At 48.9% G+C, this 18520-nt stretch overlaps 1 protein-coding gene across 1 annotated transcript in view; it reads right to left on the reverse strand.

Moving 5' to 3' along the window:
• Nucleotides 1-18520, reverse strand: part of Mical3 (microtubule associated monooxygenase, calponin and LIM domain containing 3) — a 143693-nt gene that overhangs the window by 89114 nt on the left and 36059 nt on the right. Inside the window, exons 2-12 of the mRNA XM_029478254.1 lie at nt 16359-16697; nt 14860-15067; nt 12944-13060; nt 12467-12568; nt 11891-12046; nt 10914-11014; nt 8425-8682; nt 8086-8201; nt 5329-5455; nt 4098-4194; nt 1396-1543 (exon numbers count right to left, since the gene is read on the reverse strand). Coding sequence (XP_029334114.1) covers nt 1396-1543; nt 4098-4194; nt 5329-5455; nt 8086-8201; nt 8425-8682; nt 10914-11014; nt 11891-12046; nt 12467-12568; nt 12944-13060; nt 14860-15067; nt 16359-16622 — 1694 coding nt within the window. The 5' untranslated portion in view covers nt 16623-16697. The remainder of the gene's footprint in view (nt 1-1395; nt 1544-4097; nt 4195-5328; nt 5456-8085; nt 8202-8424; nt 8683-10913; nt 11015-11890; nt 12047-12466; nt 12569-12943; nt 13061-14859; nt 15068-16358; nt 16698-18520) is intronic.

Below are 18520 nucleotides of genomic sequence, written 5' to 3' on the forward strand. Positions count from 1 at the left end.
TTTTTTTTTCCCCATTTAAAACAAATTACTTTTCTCTTAGATTAAGCCTATTAAGGCCCGAACGTTGAACGCTCATCTTGAATACAGTTTTGACGGTGCTNAATCACCCACTGAGGAGGGCCTTCTGACCTTGTCTCAAGTCTTCTTCAGGCTACACTCGGGTGTCCCAGCAGGACCCTTGGCTCCGCCCTACCCACCCCTCTACTCCTTTTTCTTCCTTGCCTTCCCTTTCAGACAGAACAGCACACACACCTCCCCACACACACCTCAGCTTCAGAAACTCTGTCCTGCCACTCAGCTGTTCTCCCTCCTCGCCCTTCCCCAGTGCAATGTGCATCAGAGTCCTTTACATCAAATATTTCCCCAGTCGTTTAATTTTACCTGGGAATTGAATCCCAAAAGCCTGTTGTCTGCTAGGCAAAGGCTACATTCGCACCTCTCCATATTTATTTAATTCTTTCTAGAAGACAGTTTCAGTCTGAGGCTCTCAACTCTCCTGCTTAATTAACCCTCTCAAAGCTGGGACAGCAGGTTAGCCCTGCTGCAGCTGTTTTGTCTTGCGGTACTAGGGATCAAGCCTAGAGCCTTACGCGTGGTCCTCGTTGTTAATCCATACCATGCAAGGCTGGTTTTATTAGCTCTTGCACCATTAGCTTGCTAATGTCACAAAACAGGGGCTATGCCTTTTAGGAGTCCTCAACCAGTCATTAAAACAACAGGCAAAACCTGGACCTAACTATAAAAAAGGCAGCCAAGATAATCCACCATGCTGTGCTTCTGTCTCCGACTCTGTTTGNCTTCCATAGTAACTAAGGTCTGTGGGGTGGGGGGGTCTGAGCGCTTGGTTCTGAGCTGACCTGAGGCCACTCTGTACTGACTCTGTAGGTGGATGGATGAGTCAGAGATGGCTTATCAGAGGGACAGCAGGTGAAGTGATGTTGCATGAAGTGCAGGGGCGAACGCTTNCAGAGAGTAACATCTCTAAGAGAGAAAATGCCCAAGACCATCATCGTAAATCAGGTAAGAATCTATTGTTTTCTGTGGGGATGAGCCAGCCAAGTGTTCAAGCCAGGTTTCCCTTGTGACCAACAGCATCTGGGAGAGAGCTAGCCAAAAATGGAGAGTTCAACCCGGGGCCAATAAACAGTTTCCTTTTGTTCAAAGTTAACAGGCCCAGGTGGGTGTTAAAACTAGTTGTNGATCTTCTGAATGCTTGACTTTTTTTTTAAAGCTAATTTTTGGGGGTTGAGTTTTAAATATAAGGAAGGCAAAATCTGGGCCTTCTCGAGAGAACATTTCACCATATAATTCATACCAAGAAAAAGTGTAAAATTTGCATAAGGGGCTCCAGACTCCTCCCTCGGTAAATATAAAATGAAACTGGTCACGACTTACATTAGATCGGGGCGGTATCTGTGGATGATCGCACACAGGGCCAGGCCACTTTTCCAAGACATAGTGAGATCTGTCACATTGACTCCTGAATAGCCGTCTGTCTGCCTTTGGCACCACCCCAGCAATTTGCTTGAACGAGCTACAGACTCTAAAACAATAAAAAATAATTACTGAAGTGTGCTTACCTCATGTTTGCTCTGCAGCACAAATATGCAGTTTGAAAAAAAATTACCGAGGGTAGGGACAAAATGTCAGTCCTATTTTCAGCAGAAGANAGTAAAGCCCAAGTTGAGGTCTGTCACCGGCATCGTGACGGTTTCATGATGATACAATTTTAGGTACCACCTATCCGATTCCTGGGTCAACGGCCCAGACAGATACCGATACCTCTGAGCAGGGTGACAAGGACCTGCCACTCTGAAGCCATGTCCCAGCAGCACTCCTGGAGACAACCGGATGGCAAAGTGCCACCTGCGGAGTTGATACCTCGCTGGCAACAGAGTCAAGATCTCCCAGGAGAGTTGCCTGGCAACAGGCTGAGGAAGCTGGTTCCTCCCCAGCAACACCCAGGGGATTAGATTAGAAAAGGTTTCTCCTGTAGTACCTTAAACCCAAGCAAACAAAACCCTAGTCTTGCTTGCTAAGGTCCTGACTGAGAGCCAAGTGAAGAGACTGCGGGGCCAGGCCAATCAGACCACAACCGGGCCCTGGCTGGCAACCTGTGTTATAAACAGTCACATGTGGAGACCACTACAAGGCAAAGACACACATGTTTTTCTGCCTCGCTGACGTGTCTTCATCTTGAGGAGGAGTTCTGCTCACACTTAAGAGAACCTGTGAGCACTGACCTGTGTTTGAGGCGTCTGCTCCTGGCCCTGAGGCAGCGGGTATTTTAACTTTACACTAAGTCACCTGGAGACTTGCGAGCAGATTAAAAATGACTGTGCTTAGAACCTTGCACAGTGGTCTTTCACAGTGACCCCGTAGACTGAGACAACTCCTGGCTCTGACACTGATCTACTTAGGCGTTGCCCGTGTCTGTATACCTATCCATGCACATCAGGCCACCTCAGAACCCCAGGTGGACACAGGAATGGTTGAGCGATACCGTCTCTGTTCTAAGGGGTTGACACCCCAGAGGAGAAAGAAGAGGTTTCCGACTGCCTGCAGGTTTTCACCTCTACCGTCACATCTCATGACCACATTAAATCAAACCGTTCAAGAGAGACGCCAAACCCCTCCGGCCGCCTCCATCTTCTTGCTTGCAACATAAACCAATAAACCACAACCACCTACCTGCTATCTCTCAGGACAATTAACTGTCCGTGCCGATCCATTGTGGTATCTTCAGACTTTTAATATTAACAACAATGACAGAGCTGTTGCTGTTCCCACCCACTGTGCGCCAAGCGCTGTGGTGAGCAATGTGCCAGAGACCTCCCGGCCACAACTGAGAGCAGGATTGTTTCCAGATCACAGGCAAGGAACCTCAAGTTCCGAGGTGCTACGTCCTATGCCCACGGCCACCCGATTTACACATGGCACAGGTAGGCCTGAGAGCTGTTTGTATTTGGCCCAAAGTCCAGGTTCTTCTGTGATCAGCCCCAGAGTCTGGCTTTTCTGACATACAGACTATGGAACTGTTTCCTAAACAGCCTCCCTGCACCAAGTGTATTTTCCCTACTCAGTCTGTCCTAATGCACCCAACCCGTTGTACTCAAGGCCGCTCTCCAAGGATAATCTCCAGCAACCCTCCAATACACACGAAATACAGAATGGCCTTCGCGTCTGCCCCGGCATGGTGCTGCTGGCTCAGGACCCAGCTAGATGGCTACTGACCACATTTCTACAAGGCCTCTCCTAAAACGTGGGTGTGTGTATGGCTGACCAGGAGCTTGTGTGCACTGGGGACACTTTGTCACCTGTTCTCTCTCTTTCTCTCTCTCTCTCTCTCTCCAGGATCTGTAACTGATCATGGTGGGACACTGACCTCCAAGTGTGACAGCCATTACTATCGTCATCAAAGCAGCCATCATTAATGCCAAGAAACCCTTAAGCTGTGGATGCTCCCTCAGAGGAGGGAGACACCTCCCTCCCACCTTTTCAAAACTCTGCCTCGGCTGAGCACAGTCTTAGGAGGTACCAGTCAGACAGACAGAAGGCAGGCGGTTAACTGAAGGGAGGACTCCACCTCTCCGCTATGGAGAAGCATCGTCTCTGAGAGAGGGACTTTCAGTGATGTGGATGTCCGGAGGTCACCTGTGTCCCTGCAGGCAAGCTTATTAACTCACTGGTGCACAGAGCTGCCCTTGAGTGGACTCAGTACTTTTGTCTATTGTTGGTTCCCTATGTGGGACAAACAGACATTCATTTATTATTATCTCCCCAGCAAGAGTTCATACAACAATAATTTACCTCTACTCTTACACTACATTAGACCACAGCACTTTTCTCTGTGTTCGAGGACTGTTCTGTGCATTCCAGAACATGTAAGCAATATTCCCAAGTCCTATCCACTAGGTGCCACTAGCAAACCTACCCCAGTCATGACAGTCAAAACACACCCTGGCAGCCATCTAATAACCCCAGAGGGTGACACCACTGGCAGCAGCTCTGGGCCTTTGATAGCACTGTGGTCATGCAACGGCTTGACAGATGAGTGGAGACTTCTTTCAAACAGGCTAGCCCATTATGGAACTCACCATTTCGAGTCAGCTTGGGAGTGGTTCGGGAATTCACCAGGTTCTCCATTTCCAGATGGATATCTTTTGTTTCTCCGCTATCGTATAAATGGCGCACCTGGCACAAAGTTGAAAGGTTGGGAAGGAAACGCAAACCCTGAACAACAACTCCCCACTTAAAAGGAGAATGACCAAGTCGACGATCACAGAGGCCAGCTGGTAAAGTCTATTATGTTTACTTTCTGGTAGACCTGGGGGTTGAGGTTAGGGTCTTGCATGGCTAAGCAGAGCTGTACACCATGGTAAAGCTTTGGCAGAATCTACCTGACCACCTTAGAGCTTTAATGGAATGAAGTTACCGGAGACTCATGGAACCTGGCCGTAGGCGGCTGTGCTGAGAGTAAGCCAGCTGGCTCTGATCCCGGGGCTGCCCACCTTCACATTGTTCAGCACTATGCAAACACATACAAGAAGCCCGGAGACACCGGGCAGAAGGCAAAGAAGGAAAGCCTCTGGAATAAAGACGAATGTGTGAAGCAGGCTGCTTCCTGAAGAGTCTGCTCCTCGGGGCTGCTGTGCTCTCAAGTACGCCACTCTCGACAAGAAGGCGGCTTAACAGACTCTGGAGAACACGGTGCAAGGTCTAGGCTCATGCCTTCTCCTGGCAGAGCATGCCTGAGCCTTTAAAGCCCATCTGCCTAACAGTGATGCTGTGGGTGGGTAGGGGTCAGCACCTACACTTCTCAGGTGAAAACCAGGTTCAGGGAACGCCAAACCACCTGGCTGAGTGCCAGGTGAAGGGTGGTGATGCCAAAGTGACATCACCCTTCCCAACTACTGAACCAGCCGGCGTCCTTTCCCTCTCGCCACATGAGTCAAGATAAGTCCCACGTCAGAGCCAGCCTGGGCTTTGGAGTGAGTTCCACCTGAGCCTGGGTTACAGCACAAGTCATTCCCACCCTAACCCCAAACTCAAAACAAATGACCAACCAATAAAGAAAAAGAAGGGCGGACTGACCCTCTGTGATGAGTGTGTTAATGGGAAATAATACCTGCTTTTAACAACACAGAGACATCAACATGGATTACTTAGTGTGTGCAGTATAATAGCAAACACAGCTACACTCATTCCTACTGGAATATATACTGTAGAATAACAAACACTTATACACACTCCTATCTGATCTACTGACCAGTTATGAGCATCCTGAACATGGGCCTCGGTGTACAAAACTCTCAAGAAGGCTCTTACCTGGCTTGGCCTGAGGAAGTTGATGTTGATATTGGGGTACCTGGTGACAGGGTCGATGCTATATTGGCTGAAGTTTTTGCTCACGTTCTCAGGGGTGGTCTGAGGCAGCAACCTATAAATGCTTTCCCTGCAATGACATACAACCGTGTGCTCACATGCAATGACGTATAACCGTGTGTTCATAGCAGTAACAAGAAACAAGTCACTAGAAAGGTCAGCCAAACAGTCATCACAGATGAATCTATCTAATCAAACCCCCAGTTCTCAGTGATTCCATGGTCCCAGACCGGGGAAAGGGCCAGAAGGAAGAGCAGGGGCAGTGTAGTGGGCAGCGCCAAAAGCTGCTAATTTAGAAGGCTGGTACGTAGTGTGCCAGTATTGATTATGGATTTTAAGAAATTAAAAGGGAACATTGTGGCCAGCTCTGTAGGGTTACAGGGATGCAGAGTCTCATACCACGAAGTTATCTTTGCTGAACCTTCCCCTCAATAGCAGAATATTAAATCTGAAGTACGAAGGATATTTCGAAATTGCCTTCTCTGTTAGCACAGAGGACTGTCTATTCCTTGATGAGTCTGTCAGGGCTGTGGTTACTTGCCCAAAGGTCATATGCTGGAAGTCAGGACCTCAGCATGGTGCTGGTGACATGGTAGATGTCGTAGCTCACACATTTAATTCTAGCACTTAGAGGGGAAGTATGGAAGACTTTGGGACTCTGGACTAGGGAAACCTCTGAACACAGTCAGCACGGCCTAACAGGCCATCTTGGTAGGAGCTTAGAAGACAATAGCACTTAGAGCAATGTGTACTATGGAGGCCCTGCCCAAGGGGTTTTGGAAGGGAACAACATTAACAACTGGGCTAAAAGCCATTCTTGAGATACTTTGGGAGGGAAAAGAAGTGGCCGCCTTTTGCCTTTCTCTTAAGGCTGAAGTGTTTGAAACTGATTTTGTTGGCAGAAGAGATTTCAAGACAGCCTAATAGTGACTCTGTCACATGATTACTAGCACACATTTTTATGCAGGTCCACAATGAATGAGAGCAAGTGGGGCAAAAAAAAAAAAAAAAGTACAGTTTGAGGAGAATTCAGGCACAAGGAAATTTAATGTTGGCACCAAGGCTTGTGCTGAAAGAGATGAAGAGGAGGAGAAAGGGGCGTGGGGTGGTGAGGTCCACACGGCTACCCTGCAGCTGGTGAGGGGAAAAGGCCTTCGGGTCTCCTCCTAAAGAGCAACAACCAGCCAAAGCTGCTGCAAATGTCACTCAAGCAGGGGCCAGGCTCCAGCCCAGGTGGGCAGCTGGACATGGAAATAGCAGTCTCCGGGTTCAGGCTTTGGAGTCACGAAGCGTGTATAAGTGCAGGTGCTGTGTGGTTAAGGAGAGACGCCAAGTCCAGGCATACTGCAGGGGAGTCCCTGCATGGAGGCGCCAAGGGGCTGCAGTGTGAAGCTGTGAGTGTGAAGCTCACTGTGCTGCAACCCAGGATAATAGAAGGGACGGACCCTGGGGATGTCTCCCCATCCGAGACATCCCAAGAGAGCGGCTCACAGGAGTGTAACTGGCCCACTGTGTGCTGCAGGCAGCACAGCTGGCAGGACGGAGCCTTCCAGACCTTTGGACGTCAGACATGGAACTACAGGATTGGGAGCTTCCCCCGTGGGTTTCTGTCTTGCTTTGGCCCAGTATTTCGCATTATATCCCCATTTTACCATCTGTGAATGGTAGTGTATATTCTGTGCCATTGTATTTGAAGTATGTAATTTGCTTTTTGATGTTATAGAAGCTTACAATTAAGAGATTACCTTGAGTCTCAGAAGTGACTTATAAACAGTGTTGAGTCATGGGCATTTTTGGATAGGCAGGATATTTATAGTAGGACTAAATGCATTTTGCATTACGATATGGCCACCAAACTATAGGGCCCCGAGGAGAGAAATGTGGTTTAAATGGGAGTGGTCCTCAAAGGCTCGTAAGTCTGAACACTTTGTCCCCAGCTGGTGGAACTGTTTGGGAAGAATCAGGAGCCTCGTTAGAGGAGGTGTGTCACTGGGAGGGGACTTTGAGGTTTCAAAAGCCCTTGAGATTTCTATTTAGCTCCCTCTCTGTGCTTCGTGCTTTTGGCCCAGAGGTGAGGTCTCAGCTATTGCTCCAGTGCCACGGCTGCCTGGCTGCCTGCCATCTTCCCTGCCATGAAGGTCTCTTGAAACTGTAAGCCCCCCAAAAAGCTTTCTCTTCTCTAAGTTGCCTTGGTCATTATGTTTTGTCACAGTAATATAAAAGTAACTAAGACAGAATCCTAGCAATGCTCAGTTTCATCCGGGAAATCTCACGCCATCTATTTCTCCTGGGCAAGGCAACCATCAAGTAAGCCCTTGTGTCCTAGCCTCATTCACAATCATCTGCTTCCAAACACCTGACACTGGGGGTTCAGGAGACGTTCACAAGCATGCCGGAGTTTCCCTTCCAGCTGGCCACGCCCACTGCCCTGCTGGCTTCTGAGTCACAGCTGCCAGCTGCTGCTGCTGCTGCTGTGCTTCTGCTGCTGTGCTTCTGCTCACATAATTACTGGAAAGAATCCAGGGCCGGCCAGTGGGCAGACCACCTTGAGGTTCCTGTGATTTTATAAAGCAATACCTTGCCTTTCCTCTACTCAGACATGGAGGCATCTTTAAAGACAGAACCAAAAACAAGAGGAAGAACTTGCATGAGGCCAACTCCCCAGTCCTGTAAGAGGCACCCATGGCTTCTTCCCATTACCTTTCTGCCAGGACTTCCAAGGGGCTGGTGCCCAGAGACCAGCTTCGTACCATCCAGGCAGAGTCCATAGCAGCCAGAAAGCCCCGGGCTATTCCTGTCCCCATTGGCCAGAAAGGCTGCAGAGGAAAGAGACACAGAGTTCAAGTAACTCAGCTGTTACAGGAGGCAAGTAATCCAGCATCCCAAAGAGCCATCACCTTTTCTCCTTGCTGGCACAACTCCCGTAAGGGTGTAGCTGCTCAGTGAGGCCTGGACACCTGGCCTCACTCCTCACCACTATTGCCTCTTTACCTCGGTCTCTTATCTACCACTTAGTTCTCTGCGGCTTTCGGTACTCACCTCCAGGAGGCTGTCTCCAACCAAAGCTACTAGTAACTGGTGTCCGTTCTGTTCCCGGACCAAGGCGGCATTTTCAGAGGCATACATGCAGGTAAAGTCAAACATGGCCACGTCTGGCTGCCCGTAGTGATTGATGGCGAAATCCAGAGAAGGCAGCTGCTGCTGGGTAGAGAAGTCTGCGGCCTCCCGGGCATAGTTCAGCAGGGCCTCCTGGTCCACGTTCTCCCGGGAAAGCAACAGCTCCGTGTCTGTGTAGTCCTGTCCGGGAAGAGGGAAAGTCAAGATGGATGCCCACTTGGCTGGTTAGAACCCCACAATAAACATCAACCGCAGCCTTGTCTTGTGGTGTTCCTCCCACAACGTGGTCTTCAGTCCTAAACAGAATCTTTTATGCCAATTAAAAGGAAAAGGGATTGGGGAGTGAGTGTGTTGGTTGGTAGTGAATCAGCTTTGCTGCCTAAACTGACCTGGCTTTTCCACTCACTAGGAGGAAATCTACTGTAATCCTGACCCATCTATCTCAGAGTTGTTATGAAATCAGATAAACTAGCCACGTAACAGCAGCTCGTAATTAGAAAAGGCAGCTTTAAAGTTTAGGGCGCTTCCCATGATCACTTTAATCTGGGGGTCTGATTGCTTTTGGCAGCAAGAAATTCGGACTTATCACACCCGAAAGGAAACCTGAAAGCTTTAGTGCACAGAGAAGTGCAGTGTGGAGCAAGAACAGGTCCAGAAGATGAGAAGGACCACGCTCAAAACAAACTGGAGATTTCCAATTTATACAGAACAGAGGACTCCGAGAGGCTCTATGGAAATCCACCAGCAACACAAAACGGGCTCTCCATGTCAAGTCAAGTCTGCTCCCCTAAAGAGGGGCTGATAGGTTCCGAGTGCCCCTAGCAGGACCCAGCTACAACAATAAGCTGTCAAAGGCCAAAACACAGAGAATGAAGATGGCCATGGATATGGTTTGTTCAATGTTATGTGGCCACCATGACTTTAGTATTTAGCAGGATGAGCCCCTTACACTACAAAAATATAGGGGCAAAGTAAATCAGATCTCTGCACCCCAGGTGGCTCTTAATCAACTTTAACTGAAAACTCAGCTCTGCCTGGATGGTTGGTTTGAGTCTTCACTCAGTCCTCAGCATCCCACCTGTTGTAATAATGGCAACAGAAGGGCCCCAGACAATGAACTAGCCAGCTGTAGAAAGCACTCAGCCAACCACGCCTGGCCTTTGTTTGGCAGGGTACTCTGTACCAAGGGCTTTGTCTTGCCGCTCCCTCCACACACCACGGGGCTGCCATGCTGAGATGCAGACCCGAAGTTCACCATGGAAAGGAGACTTTGTGTCGCAAGCACGTGCTTGTCGGCTCTCTCTCCAGTCTGCTCTAGATAAAGCAGTGTTGTGACTCATTCTAAGAGGCCTGATGTGCTACAAAGGGCTCCCTAAGAGTCAGGGCTGAGGCTGAGGGGACTGCACAGGGCCAGGTCAGCGCGTGTGAGGCCTCTTCTATCCATTCATCGCATGGAGACAGTAATTTCTCACATCCCGATCTGTGAGAGCAACTGAGAGACAGCCACGATCCTTAAGGAGCCAGCCTGTGATTTAGATTTCAAGTCTTCAGCTCAGGGTCTATCATACAATTAGTCACCCAGAAAAAGACTGAGCTGGAACTGGCTAAGGAGAGACACCAGGCCTCTGCTGTCAATTAGAAAAAGCCTCAAATAACTGTCTCCTCAGCAACCACATTTGTGACAAAACCTGAGTCTCCGTCAGGCCACTGTAAACTCCAAGTGCAGCTTCTTGGCTCAACACTCGTCCCCAGGCCCTCCAAAAGAGGACCTTACTAAGGCAGGGCCTGGTGGGGCTGACATATAGTAGTCTCGGCTACTCAGAGGCCTCCATGTTCAAGGCTTGCCTGGGCTATGGAGCTATTTCAAGGCCAGACCAAGCCACTTAGTAAGAGCCTGTCTCAAAAGAAATACTTCTTTAAAAAAAAAAAGTCTAGAGAGGTAGCTCATGGCAGAGCTCTTGGCTAGCAATGCGCAAGGCCTTCGGTTATGCAATTTGCTATAACTGTAAATCAGGCTACCTAAAGTTAAACTGGCTAATTATACATGATGTGAAAGCTGCCAGTTGCTCTAAAATAGTCACCAAGCAGAAGAGGGGAGAGAGGAAGAGGTTGGGCTTATCCAAACAATATTGGCCGTGTTGGCCATGTTAGGGCTAGTCATAATCATGGCTGCAAAGGCCCTTTCTCCTCTCCTCCTCCTCCTCCTGTTTATAGTTGCACTTTTCTAAATAATAAGAATACTTTTTAAGTTAAACTAATAAGTAGCATCGGTTTCCAGATGTGTTCAGTGTCATTTTTTTCTTCCCTTATAGGGAAGAATAAAACAACCCCATTAGAATATAAAATTCTTCCCAGTGATTCTATCAAGCAGCTCAACAAAAATCTGTTGCCTGAAGGAAGCCATTGCTTACATGCAGGATCACCCCCTTGTCCAGCAAACTCTGCTTTTTGGCCGTCATGACAAAGTAGTGTGTGTCATCTTTGTAGTAGACGATGTTCTCTAAGTCAATACCTGCAAGCAGAAGACAGATGTGAGAATTCACGGGACTGGGGCATGAGGGTATCCACAAGGCGGGGCCTGAGTCTCGAGGAAAGGGCTGCAGAGCACCGGGCAGGAAAGCTGTCCAGGCGCAGACCCTCCCTTCCTGCACAGTGCATGGAAGCCAGGAGGTTTGTTTTCTTTTGTGCTGCCCTACAACTCACTACACACCAACAATGACCAATAGTAAACAAAGACACCAGAATGGGAAAAGGAGAGGCCAGTCTACGAGAGGGGATGGGTTGTTTACCAGGTAAAACCTCTGTGATAACCAAGGATGCTTGAGGAATCGCCTAGATTTCTAACAGGACAGATGCCTAACTGCAGACAGACAAATATTGAATTTTTATTCAGTTAACCTGAAAAGTATATATAATGGAAAGAAACCAAGCTCTAGAAAACACAATGAAGATACTTTTGTTTTGTTTTGTTTTGTTTTACTACAGCAAAATATCTATATCTATGCCTAACTCAATCCATCAGAAAACAGTCACACACAAGCCCATTCCTGACTAGCAATGGTTGCTGGTGATCTCAGATGACCTCAGGGAAGGCCAACAGTGATACCAAAGGTCAGGGTGTCAACCAAACCCTGCCCATGCAGCAGCAAACCTAGCTTGTACGGTAGGGGGAAGGGGCTGGGGAGGAGCTGGCAGAGGGCACAACAACAAAGTCAACCCCAGAGCAGCCCGGTCACTGTGCTGAGGACTGGCACGGGACGGCAGTAGTGTGGAAGTGTGTTAAAAGCAAGGACAGGCGTGACTAAAGAACAGCTGACAAAAGATACAGCAGTGACATCCAAGGCTATCACTCCCATGAGCCCTGAGCTCTGGAGGCACTGGCACCAACCTGTGGCTTCTCTCAGCTCCTGGAAAAATTTTTGGTTGAATATAAAAGCCACCCCGCTAATCTCCTCCACTTTGGCCTCTGCGGTTGTGTTGCGGTTGATAAAATTTGCTGTAATGGCAATGGCTAGCTTGCCACGAAATTCTTTTCGACGAAATCCTAGAGGGAGAGAGAGAGAGAAGGGGTTGGGTCTTCCAATGAGAGAATATGGGGGGCCAGAGTCAGGGAAAGTAGGCTGCTCACCTAACAGGAAAGAAAGAACACATGCAGGAAGTCCCGCCCATCATCACTGACAACTTGAGATCCAAACAACTGGATTGTTACTTAGTACAAAAGGTTACCCTTAATGTGAAGGGGCGCGGTGTGCCCGTCTCATCTGTGCATGGACTAAATGCTGTGGTATGAATATCTTTGAGCACAGCTCACGTCCTAGTGTCCTAGTGTCCTGTGAGAAAGACCCTTGCAGGCACTGACTGGGCAACACACTTGCAATCAATCTCTCAGGGGCGTGGTCTCAGGGACAGGCCAGCCTCCAATCTGTGAAAAGCCAGGCAAAGGAGCATAGGTGAAAGCCAGTACCTTCCAAGGTGTTCCTACGCCCATCTCCACCGATGATAACTTCAAATTCATATTCTGATACAGGATGAGTTTTGGGGTGCACCAATGCTCGCCATCCTATCCCTGTGGGACAAAAGCAAAACGAAGGTCAAAACCCAGACTAAGTCATAGGCCCACACAAAGATAACACCAAATCCTGATCCACAGAACCACGTGAAATACAACAAGGGGTGGCCTCAGGTAGGAAACCTTGACGAGAACTCACAAAGATTTTCTTTACCTTCACATTTTTTATAATATGAATGTTCGCCACACATACTATTGTGCCAAAGGCCTCTTAGGTAACTCGAAAGTTCAGAAAAGCCCAGGCTGCATTAACAAAGCCCCTTTAGTCACCGCTGAAACTGCCTGCAAGTTGTTCTGGCTTCTCCCATGGTCTCAGCTGTGCTCACTCACTAAGTGCCCTCATGCCTTCCTCCTCTGTCCAGTGGGACTCACGTTCATTCTCTTGGTCCTCGGGAGGCTGAACAAGTCCTTGGAATTCCACATTGACGTGGATCTCAATGCCCAAGATCAAGGCTACCTTCAAGAGGATTAGCTGGAGCTGACGGATACCTAGAAGAACACAGACATCTTGCCAAGGCAAGGGAATGGGGAGGCGAGAGCCCCATGGCGCATACCCTCAGGCCCATCCATCTTAGCTCAGGTTCCCAAAGGCTATCACAGCAGAGATGTGTTTCACGAGCTCTCATTTCTTTCTCCACATCGTAAAGGAAACATCAAACAGTGAAAGAAACATTCTGGATAAACTAGGCCACCGCGCTTCGGGAGCTGGGTGGTTTGAACGATCTGACATGACTCCCGAGACATCACAGAACAGTGGCCAAGGAGAATCACTCTTCTATTTCCTGGGTCCAGCGAGAGCCACTGTTATCAGCGGCATCCAGAGTCTTCAGAGGGAGCCACAGGAGAGGTGTGCCCACGGGTAAGAAGCCATTACATCTGCCTTTCACCCTGACCCCCTGCTGACCTCACATATTCCTACCCGATGCACAAAAGAAATCATAACCCCATCCTATCCCCACCACCAGTGACTTACGGTTGTGCAAACTGAGGTCCAACAGGACTGACAATCCTGCTCATCATCACAGTAATAAGCATGTGTGATGTCTAAAGGGTCCCCATCAGATCTGGAACCAATACCAGGTAACAGAGACAGAAATCCTGTCCCTGATCTAAGATACTGTCTGTCCTAAAATAAATCTGGCCACAGATGAGGATCACAAATCCAATCAGTCAACCCTTGGTCCTCTCTTAAGGCCAAATTTACCTGCAGCTTGTGACTAATGAGCTAGAGGACTCGCAAATCCCCTGCTAAGTCATCCTGGTTGTTCCTCTCCTCGGCTGACCACATCCTCGCGCCCTTCTGAGTCACACCCCCCAAAGACGCGCTGAGAGGCGAGCTAGCACACACTTTATTTTTGTAGACAACTGTGGGCTCTGAGATGCTTTACAAATTACAGCCTGGCAGATGGGCTGAGCACTTCCTCTTGCCAGTGGAATGTGGCAGCCGCCAGCTAGTGTTGAATAAATTGGTATAACCACTTCAAACAGCAAAAAGAGGTCTAATGGCTGAGTGTCTTTCCGGGTCACATATGGAGGAGCTCAGCACAACTGCTCCTTACTAACATTTCCCTGACTAATTAATGACTAATTAATGACAGGAAAAAGATTTCTCTAGCTTGGTGAGACAGACACTGTTCCAAACTGGTTTCAGTTTGAGCATTTACAGTCATGAAAACAGGAGCATCTTAGACAAACACAAGGCCCTGAGTTCACTCCTCACCTAACACAGACGCTCTCACGGTGGACCTGACATATGTGTCCAAGCCTCGACTCTGACTTACGTGTGTATGGTTGCCCAGGTCTGTCCCCATGGCCCTGTAGAGGCCGTGCAGGATCACAGTGCAGCATCAAAGCTATGCACTTCTCCCACTGAACTAAGAACCATCAGAGGGTTCAAATCCAACCTGTCTACCTTATTCTCAATGCCCACCCTTCCCTTCAACTGAACTGCATATACCATGGGTACAGGAAGAGTCCAAGACCCAACCAAAAATCTGGGGAGACATGGTTTCTCTACTGTAGTACTGGCTGTCCTAGAATTCTCTCTGTAGAACAGGCTGGTCTTGAACTCAGAATCTGTCTGAGTGCTGGGATTAAAAGTGTGCACCACCACACCTGGCCCCCAATTAAGGATCTTTAAAGCAAACTTTAACTCCTTTGGTACAAGAGCCCCACTTGGTTAAGAAGGCAGGTTATAGCCCAGGGTGGCGGGTGCAAATGCTGGGTGAGGAGGAAGACCTCACTTGACCCACTGAAGAAGGGGAGCAAGAAGAGCCAGCGTTACTCACTGATATGGTCGATGGCTCCCGCACAGAACTTGCCGTAGAATTTCTTGGCGCCCAGGCCTCGGAGATCGTGTATGGTGAAGGGCCAGAGATGTAAGACGTTGTTGCGGGAGAAGGCATCTCGCTTTTCAATAACCACCACCTTGGCTCCCAACAAGGACAAGTCGATGGCTGTGCGCAGCCCACAGGGGCCAGCTCCAATGATGAGACACTGAAAGATACAGGTGCTCTCAGGGCCAAGGCCACAGCTTTCAAGTCCCACATTCACCCCTATGTCCAAACTCCAGGACCGAGACGCTGGAAGCCTGACTAGGACCACTGAGTCCTTGCAGTGGCTTGAAGGACGAGCTCATGCTTGGTGGGCAGGGAAGACTGAACCCCTGGCAGGTCTACCTCAAGCAGCTTAGAGAACCCGTAGATCCGCAATCACGCCTGGGGCTACCACGGAAATGATGCCTAGGAGGCAACTTTTAAGACTCAAAAGTTCATGTACAGGAAAGATTTTTTTTGTCTTTCAAAGATTCTATCTATCTATCTATCTATCTATCTATCTATCTATCTATCTATCTATCTATCTATCTATCTATCTATCCCTGTCTATGTATCTATCTATCTAATGTGTGTAAGCCTGAGCATATGTGTGTACACCATCTGTTTACCTCCTTCAGCAGAGGTCGGAGGCATCAGAGGCCCTGACAGTGAAGCTGTGCTCTATCTTGTTTTAAAATACATGTAGAGTGCTGTGCATGTGTGATTTTGGGGAGGTGGGGGGGGGGTACTGAAGCCGGGGCCTGTGAAGCAAGTGGTCTACCTCCGAGCTCCCCTTATTTCATTTTAAGTTAAAGTGTAGTCGTTCGTGATACCAGGCCTTCAGATCTTTACATTTCTCTATAGGATGGCTCTCTGGGTGCCCCACAGGGTAAATTAAAACTCAGTGAAAAGCCAAAATAACAGCCCTGAAGTCTCTGGGAATTTGTTTACTAACTTTCCCCAAACTTCTCCCAAAAGGATTTCCTCAGAGAAGGCGGCAGGGCACGCCTCTCTCTCCTTCACTTCCTCACTCCTACCCCAACTCAGGTGAGTGCATCTCTCAGGACTCAGTCCAAAGCTATTTCATGGAAACTAACTTTTTCCACAGTAGGAAGGCAGCTAGAAATACTTCAGTTCCCAGGGTCCTTGTCTGTGAATTATGGCAGACCTTGTGACAGAGCCTTACCAGGTGCTGAATATGGAAAGATGACAAGGAAAAGGTGACAGGCCAGGAACCATTAAATCACAGATGCTCATATAGGCCTGGCTCTGTCCCTGCTAAGCAACCTGCATTCTCCTACCAGTGTGAGGCTAGGGCGAGGCGTCAGAAAAATAAAAAGTTATTACCCACCTACCCTCAAACTTTGAACATTCAATAACTGACTACGTGAAATATGCTCAGAAAGGAGTCTGGTGGGTGGAAGGAACCCCTTCAGTCCAGCTGAGCCTGGCTCTCCTCCAAGAATCCCTACCTTTGTGTTGGTGCAGGCTTTGCCCTTTTTGTAGTCTTTGTGACTGCCCCGCTTGTCCAATTTGGCCCAGAGGGCTTTGGCCTTCCAGTAGTTGAGCTTGGACTTGAGCTTGTGGTAGAAGGACCGGTAGTCCTTGGGCTTCAGCTCCAGGTGGTCACAGAGCTCTTGGAAGGCCCTGAGGGTCCCCTTGCAGGTGGTGGCCTGGACAAAGCGGTCAAAGAGGACGTGAGCTTGGTTTGTTGTCTCCTGCTTCCTCTCCTCCATGTTCCCCTACTCTTGGCACAGCTCCACGGAGGGGCGGTGGAATGGTGCTGATCCACCTGGCACTGTCACCTTAATCTAAGAGAAAACAAGGAAGACAAGGAAACGGTCAACATCTCTGTTCATTTCCCACGAGACATGCTCCTGCCCATAGAGCGGTGACAGTCACATCCCTGACAGGTGTGCACTCAAACACTCCAGGCACCATCCAGGTGTCGGGGAGCTGACAGTCTAGTGGGTGACATGATCACAGAGACGATGTTACAGTGGGCAATTCACGGCCTGCTGTGGCTTTCAGCTAGGCAAGAAAGGCACACAATATTGGGCAGGGAAGTCGCTCTGGCTGTTCCACAAGGGTCTCTTACACGTCCGTCAGCCAACAGTGAGTCCCAGTTTTCTGATGGAGGCCACTAGGAAACTAGAGCAAGCCGAGAGATTAAAACCATGAACACTCACTTGTGGGGATGGCTGGCGAGTTCACCGTCCTGACCCCACTAAATGGGGGTACTTAGTACGAATGACTTTGAGGTTACTGAGTGGCTGGTGAGAGGGACCAGGTTTAGGAGCCATCAGTGTAGTATAGCAGGAATGGAAACTATCCAGGTACCTGAGAGACCATGAGACAGAAGAGCCCAGGATGCTGCACAAGACCCTAGCTACACCAAACTGTCCGAGGCCACGGGGAGGACAAGCCCCCTTAAAAGACTACCATAAGAATTAATACAGATAGGGCTGAAGGAAGCCAAAGGGCCGTGTCAGAGATGACTAAGAAACAGGAGACACTAGAGTCACTTGGCACGCAAGACTCATGAAGCTTTCCACGTGGTACATGCAGGATGGGTTTACGGCCATCGTGTTTTCCCACATTCGAATTTTACAATAACAACGATGCTACTATCTCAGAAATGGTCCCCACCAGTCTCCGCTTACGGGTGCAGACAGACATTTGAACAGGTGGGAAACAGCGGCCTTGTGTACTTCCTTACCCGGGCCTCCCCTGAGGGTTGGTGCCATGTTTTATTTGAACTACTATTTAGAGAAATAGGACAGGGAGCCCAACCTGGAAGTCGGTCTTCCTCAGGCAGCTTTGAATTCCTATTTTGGATTGTCTTGAGGAGGGTCTCCAGACTTGGAGCATGACCTGTAAACTCTTGGAGCCCCTGAGTCCTCTGAGTCTACTGCTAGGACAATTCTGGCCACAGCGCTCCTGTGGTGCTCCAGGTAAAACAGCCCACCACATCCTCAGTTGCCTCTGGCAGTGAGTGAAAGTGGGTGGAGCTTTGCTGTGAAGAAGCTTCACTCTGGGATGGGGTGAGGGAAGGAGCTCCGGAGAGGCATCCCACTTAGTGCTGGCAAGCAAGAAGCAGCCCGCTAGCTAGTGGGTGGCCTCAAGCCGGTGGGAGCCACCAGGCTGTGGGTGCTGACGGGAAAAGATCCTCAAGAGACAGGCCCTAAATTCTATGACACGGACGACCTCACAACTGTTGCTTTGGACAAATTACTGGGCAACAGAATGCTCTCGGTGAAGCGGGAAGGAACATTTTTGCTTTGCTTACATCCGGCTAAAACCGCACAGGATTAAATCGCAGCACCTGAGGACACGTCTCAGGTTTCATAAGAGGGGGTAGGAAATTCAGGCACTGGCGTTTCCTCTTCGGTTTCCCAGGCGAGAAGACAAGCCCAAGAGTGCAAGATGGTGATCCTTACCACACACATTGACTTGGCTTTTTACCACAAAACTGTGACTTACTCAACAACCCTCCTGGCTCTGGATATTAAAAGCCACATTGCTAATAAATATGGCCTGTCTCGATATCCATGATGTGGATCTTGGCCAAGAGTACAGGATTTAAAAAAAAAAAAAAGAATACTAATGAATTTTCTGGGGGTGTGGCTCAGTG

The sequence above is a fragment of the Mus caroli genome, chromosome 6 (genome assembly GCF_900094665.2).
Source record: "Mus caroli chromosome 6, CAROLI_EIJ_v1.1, whole genome shotgun sequence".
Classification (NCBI taxonomy): domain Eukaryota; kingdom Metazoa; phylum Chordata; class Mammalia; order Rodentia; family Muridae; genus Mus; species Mus caroli.